General features: G+C 44.8%; 1 protein-coding gene and 1 long non-coding RNA gene across 5 annotated transcripts in view; one reads left to right on the top strand and one right to left on the bottom strand.

The window, feature by feature from the left end:
* Positions 1-9,571, top strand: LOC125176453 (uncharacterized). Its single transcript, XR_007156247.1, has 4 exons — positions 1-123; positions 1,828-1,919; positions 6,559-6,659; positions 9,441-9,571. It is a non-coding gene; the product is annotated as an uncharacterized LOC125176453 (long non-coding RNA).
* The window catches only part of IFT46 (intraflagellar transport 46), a 24,969-nt gene continuing 22,237 nt past the window's right edge, over positions 9,452-12,183 (bottom strand). For all 4 annotated transcript variants that reach the window (XM_047877885.1, XM_047877888.1, XM_047877886.1 and 1 more), the window contains exons 10-12: positions 10,776-10,836; positions 10,404-10,489; positions 9,452-9,915 (exon numbers count right to left, since the gene is read on the bottom strand). In XM_047877885.1, coding sequence (XP_047733841.1) covers positions 9,820-9,915; positions 10,404-10,489; positions 10,776-10,836 — 243 coding nt within the window. In that variant the 3' untranslated portion in view covers positions 9,452-9,819. The remainder of the gene's footprint in view (positions 9,916-10,403; positions 10,490-10,775; positions 10,837-12,183) is intronic.

Below are 12,183 nucleotides of genomic sequence, written 5' to 3' on the forward strand. Positions count from 1 at the left end.
CAGAGCCCAACGTGGGGCTCGAACCCACAAACCGTGAGATCATGACCTGAGCTGAGGTTGGACACCCAACTGACTGCGCCACCCAGGTGCCCCTAAAGCTGTAGTTTTAAAGATCATCAAATGGTAATTTGATTTGTACATTTCACTATATATCAATTTCACCTGACAACCATAAGTAAATATTGAACTCCAGTTAATTATATGCATGATAAAGTGTTTAGGATGAAGTGTATTGATATCTGTAACTTCCTTTGAGATGTATCAAAAAACAAGATGGACTGATGAATGGATAGAGGGATGGATATCTGAGAAAACAAATTTAGCCAAAGGTTAGTTGTAGGATTTGGGTGGTAGATATATACATATAATTCTTCCAAAATTCTTTTATAATTTTTTATAATAAAACATTGGGAGGGGATTCCTGATCTAGTTCCTTCTCTGATATTTCTCAGATCTTTTTTTACCTAAGGATCATGAAGTTTTCAAGCACTACATATGTCCCTGACATGACAGTTGTCTCTTCCCTGGGAAGTTTTTAATATACCTCAGTCACCTAATCTTTGATGTTTTTTTTTTTAAATTTTTTTAATGTTTATTTATTTCTGAGATAGCATGAGTGGGTTAGGGCAGAGAGAGACGGAGACACTGAATATGAAACAGGCTCCAGGCTCTGAGCCATCAGCACAGAACCCGACGCAGGGCTCGAACTCACAAACCGTGAGATCATGACCTGAGCCGAAGTCGGTCACTCAACCAACTGAGCCACCCAGGCACCCCTACCTAATCTTTGATCTTTACCCTCCAACAATAGGTATGTTGTTTGTTACCTTGACCTTGAATGTACAGCAGTTCAACATTTGGGGAGGAATAGTTCAGGTTGCATTCTCTCACCTGGACTTTGTTTTACTGAATTCCTCCCAACACAATAGCTGTTTGATGAGGACTTGTAAAAATTAATGCTCAACTTTGTGCATTGCTGGTGGGTAGGTAAAATGGTGCAGCCACCGTAGAAGACAGTATGGCAGTTCCTCAAAAAGTTAAACCAGCAATCCCATTTCTGGGTTTATTCCCCCAAAAAATGAAAGCAGGGACTCAAACATTTACATACCAGTTTTAATAGCATTGTTTGCAATCGCCGATATTGGGAACACCTCAAATGTCCCTTAGCAGATGAATGGGTAAAGAAAATGTGACATATACCCAATGGAATATTATTCAGCCTTTTAAAAAGGAAGGAAATTTTGATATATGCTACAAGGTGGATGAACCTTGAAAACATTATGCTAAGCGAAATGAACCAGATGCAATAAGACACATTTTGTATGATTCCACTTAAGTGGTCCCTAACATAGGCAAATCCATAGAAACCAGAAATAGAGAAGGTACCAGGGGCTGTGGGGAAGGGAAGGTGGGAGTTACTGTTTAATGGGAACAGAGTTTCAATTTGAGATGATGAAAAAGCTCTAAAGCTAGATGGGGGTGATGGTGGTACAACACTGTGAATGTACTTAAATGCCACTGAATTGTATACTTAAAAATGGTTACAATGACAAGTTTCATGTGATGTGTATTTTACTTTTTAGAAAATTTTATTCAATTTATTTAAACTCAAAAAAAGAAGTTCACTCATTTCTCTCATCCTCCATTGCCTCTTGGAACCAGCAATCTGTTCTACTTCGATTTTAAAATTTTGATTACTGATTCAATCTCCTTCCTAGCTACAGGTCTCTCAACTTTCTACTTTGTCAGTCTTGGTAGGTTTTATGTTTCTAGAAATTTGTTCATCTCATTAGGTTAACCAATTTGTTGTTGTTTTTCACCTCCCAGAGCAAGTCATATGGTCCAACTCCAAATCAAAAGATAAGGAACCATCCTGTGCTTATCATGAAGCCATGGTAAGAGGGGGCTGCATACTATAGGTGAGTGAAGAATTATTACCAGTAATTTAATCTGTTCAACCCTTTTATTGCCTAGAAGGCCCTACATGATCCGATCCTAGGTACTTTTTTTAAGTTTATTTCTTTTGAGAGAGAGAGAATCCCAAGCAGGTTCCACACTGTCCGTGTGAAGCCTGAGTGGGGCTCAAACCCATGAACCATGAGATCATGACCTGAGCTGACATTGAGAGTTGGACGCTTAAACCGACTGAGCCACCCAGGCAACCTGCTTTTTTTTTTTTTTTTTTTTTTTTTTAAGTAAACTCTCCCCCAACATGGGGCTTGAATTCGTGACCCCAGAGATCAAGAGTCAGATGCTGAACCGGTGGAGCCAGCCAGGCACCCCAAGGCTTTTTAATTTTGTTAATCTTTTTGAGGAACCAATTTTGGGTTTTATTGGTTTTCTTTTTGTTTTTCTATTCTCTATTAATTCTGCTGTAATCTTTATCATTTCCTTCCTTTTGCTAGCTTTGGGTTTAGTTTGTTCTATTTTTTTCTAGTTTCTCAGGTTGTAAAGTTAGATTGTTAACGTGTGACCTTTTTTTAAATGTAAATATCCTCTGAGCCCTGCTTCTGCTGCGTCCTGTAAATTTTGGTATGTTCTGTTTTCATTTCCATTTGTCTCTAGGTATTTTCTAATTTCCCTTGTGATTTCTTTTTTTTTTTTTAAGACCTCTTTTTTTTTTTAATTTTTTTTTTAACGTTTATTTATTATTGAGAGACAGAGAAAAAGAGCATGAGCATGGGAGGAGTGGAGAGAGGGAGAGACACAGAACCTGAAGCAGGCTCCAGGCTCTGAGCTGTCAGCACAGAGCCCGATGCAGGGCTTGACCTCACAAACCGCGAGATCATGGCCTGAGCTGAAGTCGGACACTTGACCAACTGAGCCACCCAGGTGCCCCCCCCCTTTTTTTTTAAATATTTATTTATTTTGAGAGAGAGAGAGCACATGTGTGCATGGTGGAGAAGCAGAAGGAAAGAGAATCCCAAGCAGGCTCTGTGCTGTGAGTGCAGAGCCTAACACGGGCCTCGATCCCCTGATGTGTGAGATCATGACCTGAGCCAAAATCTAAGAGTCAGACACTTAACCGACTGAGCTACCCAGGTGCCCTTCTCTCGTGATTTTTTATTTGACCCATTGGTTCAGAGCATATTCTCTCATTTTCCCAAAATTATGGGTTTTTCAGTTTTGCTTCTGTTACTGATTTCTGACTTCATCTCATTGTGGTCAGGGAAGATACTTTGTATGATATCTACCTTTTGAAATCTATTGAGACTTAATTTGTGGCCTAACATAGCACCTATCCTGGCAATTGTTCCATGTGCACCTAAGAAGTATGCTCTTGCTGCTGGACAGGGTGTTCTGCCTTTGTCTGACAGAGTTAGTTCACTGTGTTAAGCCCTTTGTTTCCTTATATATCTTCTGTTTCACTGTTACATCCATTATTGATAGTGAGGTATTGAAGTTTCCAGCTCTTATTGTACAACTATTTCTCCCTTCACTTCTGTCAACTTTTGCTTTATATGTTCTGAGGGCTGTTATTAGGTGTATAAATGTTTATAATTGTTATATCTTCTTGCTTCATGTTCCTTTTGTTAAGTCTCCTGACTTCACAGATGTAGAATCTGCTCATCTCTCTGTAATAGCAATTCTCAAATTTGTCTCCATCTTGAAATAATCTGAGGAGCTTAGAAAAAATATGGATTCCTGCATCCTGCCTCCAGAGACTGTGATTTAATTAGTTTGGTGTCTTGTCTGTGAGAGGCAACTTTTCTTTAAAAGATCTCCAGGGGTGCCTGGGTAGCTCAGTCAGTTAAGCGTCCAGTTTCGGCTAAGGTCATGATCTCATGGTCCGTGAGTTTGAGACCCGCATTGGGCTCTGTGCTGACAGCTCAGAGCCTGGAGCCTGCTTCAGGTTCTGTGTCTCCCTTTCTCTGCCCCTCCCCTGCTCGTGCTCAGTCTGTCTGTCTCTCTCTCTCTCAAAAAGTAAACATTAAAAAAAATTTTTTTAAAGATCTCCAGTTGGGGATGCCTGGGTGGCTCAGTCGGCTGAGCGTCCTGCTCTTGATTTTGGCGCAGGTCATGATCTCACAGTTCGTGGGTTAGAGTCCTACGTCGGACTCCACGCTGGCTGGTGGTGCAGAGCCAGCTTGGGATTCTCTCTCTCTGCCCCTCCCCAACTCACCCTCCCTCAAAAATAAATAAATAAACTTAAAAAAATAATAATAAAAGATCTCCAGTTGATTCTAATGTGCAACCAAGTTTGAGAACTACTGCTCTATGAATACTATTGTTAATTTTCTTAGCTTACCTGCTTTGTTTCTCTGATTTCCTTTGTTCTGCCAGTTTTAGTCTCTATTTTTCTGGTTTCCTTCAAATGTCTGGCAATCTCTGACTGTACGTGGATATTTAACATGAGAGTTGCAAACAGGCGTACACACACATGAAATGGGAGCAAACAGATATTTGCTATTTGCTTCAAGACTCCCTGACAGTATCTATAGGTCTCTTCTCTTTGGCTGATCATCTTGCCAAGGGAGGACTCTTGCAATATTCTGCTTTGGAGGTATAAGCATGGAAGGGGGCTGAGGGTCTCATGGCTCATTCCTCTGTATTACCCTCTTCTTTTATTTATTTTCTTTTATTTATTTTTTTATTTTTTCCCCAAGTTTTATTTATTTTTGACAGAGAGAGCATGAGTTGGGGAGAGGCAGAGAGAGAGGGAGACACAGAATCCGAAGCAGGCTCCAGGCTTCCAGCTGTCAGCACAGAGACCGATGGCGGGGCTCAGACTTGTGAACTGCGAGATCGTGACCTGAGCCGAGGTCGGACGCTTAACCGACTGAGCCCCCCAGGCGCCCCCACCCTCTTACTGTCCTTCTCAGATTGCTTGTACTCTCCTGTCCAGAGCCCCCGCCTTCTGTTGGGATGAAGAGGTGGCAGCACAGATGGGGACATTTCTGGGGATCCAGTCCTTCTACAAACCTTAACCAATTCTCCTGTTTTCAGCCTCACCCTGCACACGTGCCATCAGAAATATCTGGCATTGTCAACCCCTGACCCTTTCCAGGGCTCTGCACTGTCAGATGGCTTATCAGTTTCTCAGTCTCTATAGGCAACCTTCAGGCTCCCCTCACACCCCCCTACATCAGTTACCACTTACCCATCTTCCAAAATTGTTGCTGTCTAATCACCCATCGTTTTCTTTCCTATTATCTATCCTCGCTGGTTTATGTCTTTTTAAAAATTATTATTCTTATACTGTCATTGGGTAGGGTGAAAGGAGAGAGTGAAGATGTAAATATTGTGTTCAATTTTGTTTGTTTCGAAGTGTTGAGAGCCTAGGGTCAGCAGAGAAGGTGAGGGACACTTCGAGCAGGGGAAATAGCCTGTGTGAAGGTTTAGTTAGAAGAGGGACTTCCAGGGGCGCCTGGGTGGCGCAGTCGGTTAAGCGTCCGACTTCAGCCAGGTCACGATCTCGCGGTCCGTGAGTTCGAGCCCCGCGTCGGGCTCTGGGCTGATGGCTCGGAGCCTGGAGCCTGTTTCCGATTCTGTGTCTCCCTCTCTCTCTGCCCCTCCCCCGTTCATGCTCTGTCTCTCTCTGTCCCAAAAATAAATAAACGTTGAAAAAAAAAAATTAAAAAAAAAAAAAGAAGAAGAAGAAGAGGGACTTCCAGGGGCGCCTGGGGGGCTCAGTCTGTTGAGCGTCCACCTTCAGCTCAGGTTATGATTTCACAGCTTGTGAGTTCGAGCCCCACATGCAGCTCTGTGCTGACAACTAGGAGCCTGGAGCCTGCTTCGGATTCTGTCTCCCTCTCTCTCTGCCCCTCCCCTGCTTGCGCTCTGTCTCTGTCTCTCAAAAATAAATAAACATTAAAAAAATTTAAAAAAAAATTAAAGGGCTCAGTCAGTTAAGCATCTGACTTCGGCTCAGGTCATGATCTCATGGTTCGTGGGTTCGAGTCCTGCATCAGGCTCTGTGCTGATGGCTCGGAGCCTGGGGTCTGCTTTGAATTCTGTGTCTCCCCGTCTCTCAAAAATAAATAAACATTTAAAAAATTTTTTAAAAAGAAGGAGAAGGAGAAGGAGAAGGACTTCCTGAATATGGGTAGAGCACAGCAAGCAGAGTTTGGTTTGGTATTTTGCCTTGGGGGATTATGGAAAATGAAGATCTTGAGGTAGGGAGAAAGCAGCCAAATGCAGTCTCAAGAGGCCTAGTTGAAAATTTATACTTAGTAACATAGTTACTACATCTTACATTTTGTGGCACTTCATCTTTTCACATAGTTTTACCCACAGGGCAAGCCTAAGAGTTAATTAGTGTTTGTTGTAACTGTTTCCTTTTACTTATTTTTTTTAATGTTTATTTGTTTATTTTGAGAGAGAGAGAGCATGTGTGGGAGGGGGCAAGGGGCAGAGAGCGGGAGAGAGGGAATCCCAAGCAGGCTCCACACTGTTAGTACAGAGACTGATGCGGGGCTTGATCCCATGCACCGTGAGATCATGACCTGAGCTGAAATCAAGAGTTGGACGCTTAACTGACCGAGCCACCCAGGTGCCACTATAACTGTTTCATAGCTAGGTTAACTGAGGTAAAGAAGTTACCGGATTTTTTTCTAGGTCCACAGAGCAAGGAGCCAGAAGGGAGTAACAACAGGTGTTGAGGAGGAGAGGAGCCCACAACTGAGCAACGTCTGGGAGGGCTGTGCTGGAGCAGCGAGGTAAGCTAAGGCCAGGCATGAACAGTGACTTTGGCAGGAAGTACACTTGAGCCTTGTTATCTGTAGATTCTGCCTTTGTGAACCCACTTGCTTACTAAAATATGCTTGCGATCCCCAATCAATACTTGTAGCGTTTTCACGGTTATTTGCAGACATGCTCAGAGCAGTGATAAATGTAAGTCACCTGACACCTACCTTCCATGCTGAGGCGGAGAAAGGTGACGTTCTGCTTTCTGGTTTCAGCTGTCATACTGGAAACAAGTGCTCTGTGCACTTTCTATGTATTGCTACATTTTCTGCTTATTGTTGGTGATTTTGCTATTTAAAATGACCTGCAAGCAGGGGCGCCTGGGGGGCTCGCTCAGTTAAGTGTTTGACTTCCGCTCAGGTCATGAGCTCACGGTTTGTGATTTCAAGCCCCTCATCTCGTTGTCTGCTGTCAGCAGAGAGCTGGCTTCGGGTCCTCCGCCCCTCTCTGCCTCTCCCCTGCTCATGTGCTTTCTCTCACTCTCAAAAATAAAAATACAAACATTTAAAATGACCCCCAAGCATAGCAGTGAGGTGCTGTCTAGTGTTCCTATGTGTAGTAAGGCCACCATGTGGCTCACGGAGAAAGTGTGGTAGATAAACTTCAGTACAGCATGATTTACAGTGCTCGTGGCTGTGAGTTCAATGAATCAATGGCTGGTTGATGAAAATGTTATGACCGGGGCACATAGAAGCCTAATCTCATATTTCCCCTAGGAGCGATGGTTCAGTATTTGCTAATTGGGTGTTTGTGGTGGCTTTATAGAACATAACTACTGTGGATACCAAGATTCAACTGTTTTCATTAGTGCTAAGTCTTAGCTCTAGCCAAAGAAGGCAATCTGAATGTTCCCTGAAAACGTAATGGAGAATTTGAGTTACTATCATACTTTGGTTTTTTTTTCCCCCTATGAGTTAAATGAGAGCATTGGTGATATCCAGTTGAGAGCAGAGCCCCTGGGGTTCCAGTATGATGTCAAAGCGAGGCCTGAGCACAAAAGTTCCTGCTCCTCAAATTGAAGCATGATGTGAACATCACACTTGGTTTAAGAGTCGGTCAGAAACAATTTCCCTCCTGTGTGTTTATTGTATATGTATTAGGCTGACGGTGTAGCATTTTTTAAAGTTTATTTATTTTGAGAGAGAGAGAGAGAGAGAGCGCGCACACATGCGAGTGGGGGAGGGGCAGAGAGGGAGGGAGAGAGAGAATCCCAAGCAGGCTCCACACTGTCAGTGCAGAGCCCAGCACGGGGCTTGATCCCACAAACCGTGAGATCATGACCGGAGTCAGACGCTCAACCGACTGAGCCACCCAGGCGCCCCTGATGGTGTAGCATTTTACTGCAATTCTCCCCGCAACCAGTTCCTGCCCCACTTCCCCATATCAGTCCGTAGCTCCTTTATCCCTTCAGCTGCTCAAGCCAAAATGCCTGGGGGTCATCCCTGATTCCTTTGCTTGCACCCCCACATCCAGTCTATCAGCAAGTTCTGTCGGTCCTACCCCTGCTGTTTCTCCCTCTGTTGCCTCTCACCCACCCCTCCCTTCTGTGAGGTCTCGTGCTGCCGGGCTTCCCGCATCCCCTTGCCGGCTGCTGATCTCCGCCAATGGGAGGCACCAGCCAGACAGAAGGCAGAGAAAGGAAGGAGCAGCCGTCGCTCGCGGTTGCCGTAGTAGTGAGGGGACGGTGTGCACACTTCGGTGCCTGAGTGTGGCACCCTCGCAGCCCATCAAGACCACTGCAGGATCCCTCTGCTTCCGGCACCTGCGGCGGACGCCTCCCCTCGGACCTCTTCTTCCTGCGGCACGCTCTCCCTTCTCCCTTTTGCTCCGCGGGCCTTCCAACACTCTGTGACCAATGTCCCACATTTAGCACCCTCTGTCAGAAGTAGCTAGTGTGGTTTCTGACTTCCTGACTGGAGCTTGGCTGACATAGCTGCCAAATCATTTCCTGAATCGGTCCATCTTTACCACCACTGCTTTCACCCTGGTCCAAGGCACAGTCACCTCCCACCTGCACTGTGCAACAGCTAGGCTCTCTGGAGACCACAACCAGACAGGTCTGGAGCTAGACAGGCAGGTAAGGCAGGCAGCAGTCACTGGTGAGAGACCCCTAGAAAAAGGAACCGCCCTCTACTGCCAACCCTGGAGAACTGGGATTTGATTTTATTTCACAAGCTGATTTGCTGAAGCCGCTATTCACTTAATGCCATTACTAGGCCTGGTTCCTTATCTCTGCCTGGTGCTCAATCTTTTTCTTTTCTTTTCTTTTCTTTTCTTTTCTTTTCTTTTCTTTTCTTTTCGGTTTACTTTGAGAGAGAGAGAGAGAGAGAGAGAGAGACAGAGACAGAGGACAGAATGCAAATGGGGGAGGGGCAGAGAGAGAGGGAGACACAGAATCCAAAGCAGACTCCAGGCTCTGAGCTGTCAGCACAGAGCCCAACACGGGCTCAAACTCACAAACCACGAGATCATGACCTGAGCCCAAGTCCGACGCTTAACCAACTAAGCCACATAGCCGCCCCTGTCTTTTTCTTTTTAAATGTGTATTTACTTATTTTGAGAGAGGGCACTCGCAAGTCAGGGAGGGCAAGAGACAAGGAGAGAGAGAATCCCAAGCAGGCTCCACACCGTCAGCGCAGAGCCTGACATGGGGCTCCATCTCACAAACCATGAGATCATGATCGGACCCAAAATCAGGAGCTGGATGTTTGACTGAGCCACCAGGAGCCCGTCTGTTCTCTTTCACATTACAGAACAGCAGGACAACCTGAAAGATACAGCATTTTATTTGCAAAATCTTTGCCAACTAACTTGAAGAATGAAAGAAAATAATTCCGTCGCTATCTCAAAAAGAACATCTTTTAAGCTTCCCTCCCAACCTGAGCACCCTGGAATCCCAGACATTCCAATCCTTCTGTTTAACTCAAATCCCCACCATGGCATAGATGCATAATTCCCGTGGGAAGGAAACCTGAGACAGGCAGAAGCCATTTAAGGAACGTGCACTGTACTTTCTGGTAGAGAGGGCAGCAGGGAGCACACGTCCCTGAGTGAGGCAAGGACGCCACGTGGCTGACGGCCATCTCTCTTCAGCGAGCACAGCCTTGCAACAGCGTGACCTGGGCGGGTGTCTCAGCTGAAGATCAATGTCTCTGCATCTCCAGCTTGGGAGGCGGAGTTGGATGGAGGGGTGAATGCTTTCTTGCCTTCAGCTAGAGCTTTAAAATGCTGTGAGGAAAGAGGAGAGGGTACACGGAGTTTGGGTACGTTGGCTGCTATATCTGAGCAAGAACTAACCTCTTCACCACCCGTAATGCTCCAGTTTTTTCTAGGTTCCATTTCGGAACAATTCCTTGGTGCTGTTTTTGAAAAACAGCTAGAAATGTGCCCCGCCTCCTTCAAAGATGAACCCCTCTCCTTCTGTCCTGCTTCCATCCGTTAGGCCACATGGTTCTCCCACCAGGAGTGTCCTTGGTAGACCCTCACAAGCCTGGCCACGCCAAAGGCCCACAGCCATTCCGCCTGCCTTCCTGTGAAAGCCCAACCCTCCTGCTTGCTGCTCTTTTAATGACAGAGAAGGGTGATGGTAACTCCAGCAGAAACATCCTTGTCAAAGGATCCTTCCCTTGTCAAAGGACACATCACAGCCAACTCGGAGGAGTGGAGACTATAGTGATCTCGCTACAGCTTAAAGCACTTTCTAATGCTAGCCTCACCTGTGAGTTCTTGAATTCCGAGTAGAGGGAAAAGAGCAGGTGTAGGGACTGAATCCGACTCTTGTAGACAGGGATGTCGAGGATGGCTGAAATCAAGAACTCCCATGAGCAGAACCAAACAAAACCGGGAATTATCTGTTTAGAATAGCCAAGCCCCTCCCAGATGGGACGTGTTACTATGCCTCTGGGGGTTAAACACCTGGCAGGGAGTCACCTAAGCCCAAATACCACCTTCAATGCTGCCAAATAGTAAGCTGGCTTAAAGCGAGGGCCGTAACTCAAGATGCTGTCTTCCGAGAGTAAACAAGGCTTTTCAAAAGCCCACAATGTATTCATCCAGAAACGGAACCGGGAAGGGATGGGGGAACTTACCACAGATCATGTCAATGTACTCTGCCAGGCTGCAGTCGATCTCTGCCGTGGGCAGGCTCACCTAGGAGGAGCGTGGGACGGACCAAAGTCAGAAGGCTGAAGCTTCAGCGGGGCCAGCACCCCTCCCTCTCTCTGAAGGAAGAGAGCTCCCAGCATAAGGCATGTCATGGGCCGAACTGTGCTCCCCCCAAATTCCTATATTGAAGCCCTAACAGCCAGTACCTCAGAATAGGACTGTATTGGAGACACAGTCTCAAGAGACATAATGAAGCTAAAATGAGGTCATCAGGGTGAATCCTAATCCAGTAACTGGTGTCCTTATAAGAAGAGCAAATCAGGACACAGGCACACACAGAGGGAAGACGGCCAGGAGAGAGGCCCTGGAAGAAGTCAACTCTGCTGACAACTTGACCTCACACTTCTAGCATCCAGATGTGTGAGAAAATAAATTTCTGTTGTTTAAGCCACCCAATCTGGGTCATGAAAGCCCTGGCAAACAATACAATGTGCTTTTTTCCCTCTGATCAATAAAATGAGATTGGTGACATTCATTAACCATAGTGGATGATCTAACAGGACCAAAAAAATAAATAAATAAAAATAAGTAAAATACACTGCCATGCTATCTTCCGGTGTGTATGTGTGAGGAAGGGGCTGATCCCAGGCCACGGCCAAGTATTTATGGCTACTTGGTGTTATAATGCCTAATGGGCATGGAACACTATAGGAACAGAAAAAATGGAATATGACAGATGAGGTGATAGGCTTTGGGTCTAAACAAGTCATACTGTAAGTTTAAAAACCATTGGCTCTGTAAACAATTTTTGTTCTTTTTTTACAAAAAATCAGAGTGTAGGTAGGTCTGCAATTTCCTGTTTTCATTTAACATGTCATTGATATTTTCTCCTATCAGAGTAAAATAAAACCAAATAATATTCTACTGTGTAAGTATTTCACCAAATAAATGTACTACAGTCTATTCAGTTCCCTAATCAGACACTTTTCCTCAGCTACAGCTTTAAAAATGCTTTGAGGAAAGAGATTGTTTTCAAATTCTTGGCTTTTACCACTGTTCCTCAATAAAATAAACATTTACCTAAAAACTCTGTCCTCACAGAGCTTATAGGGAGTTTTGATAGGAAGAAACAAAAACCGAAATAAGTAAGGCATAGAGTATGTCAGAAGGTAAGTGTTAGAGAAAAAGCAGGGCAAGGGGGTGAGGAACATTGTATGGCTGGTGTGGCCATTTTAGTATATGTGCTGCCGAAGCGAGCACTGGTGTGGCCATTTTAAATATGATAGCCAAGGAACTGTAAATTGTGTTTGCTCAGTTTCCTTTTCTTGATATAGAAGAGCTCTTTGCTTGGACAGTAATCTAATATATAATTTTTTTCAGTTCATCACTCTT

The sequence above is a fragment of the Prionailurus viverrinus genome, chromosome D1 (assembly GCF_022837055.1).
Source record: "Prionailurus viverrinus isolate Anna chromosome D1, UM_Priviv_1.0, whole genome shotgun sequence".
Taxonomy (NCBI): domain Eukaryota; kingdom Metazoa; phylum Chordata; class Mammalia; order Carnivora; family Felidae; genus Prionailurus; species Prionailurus viverrinus.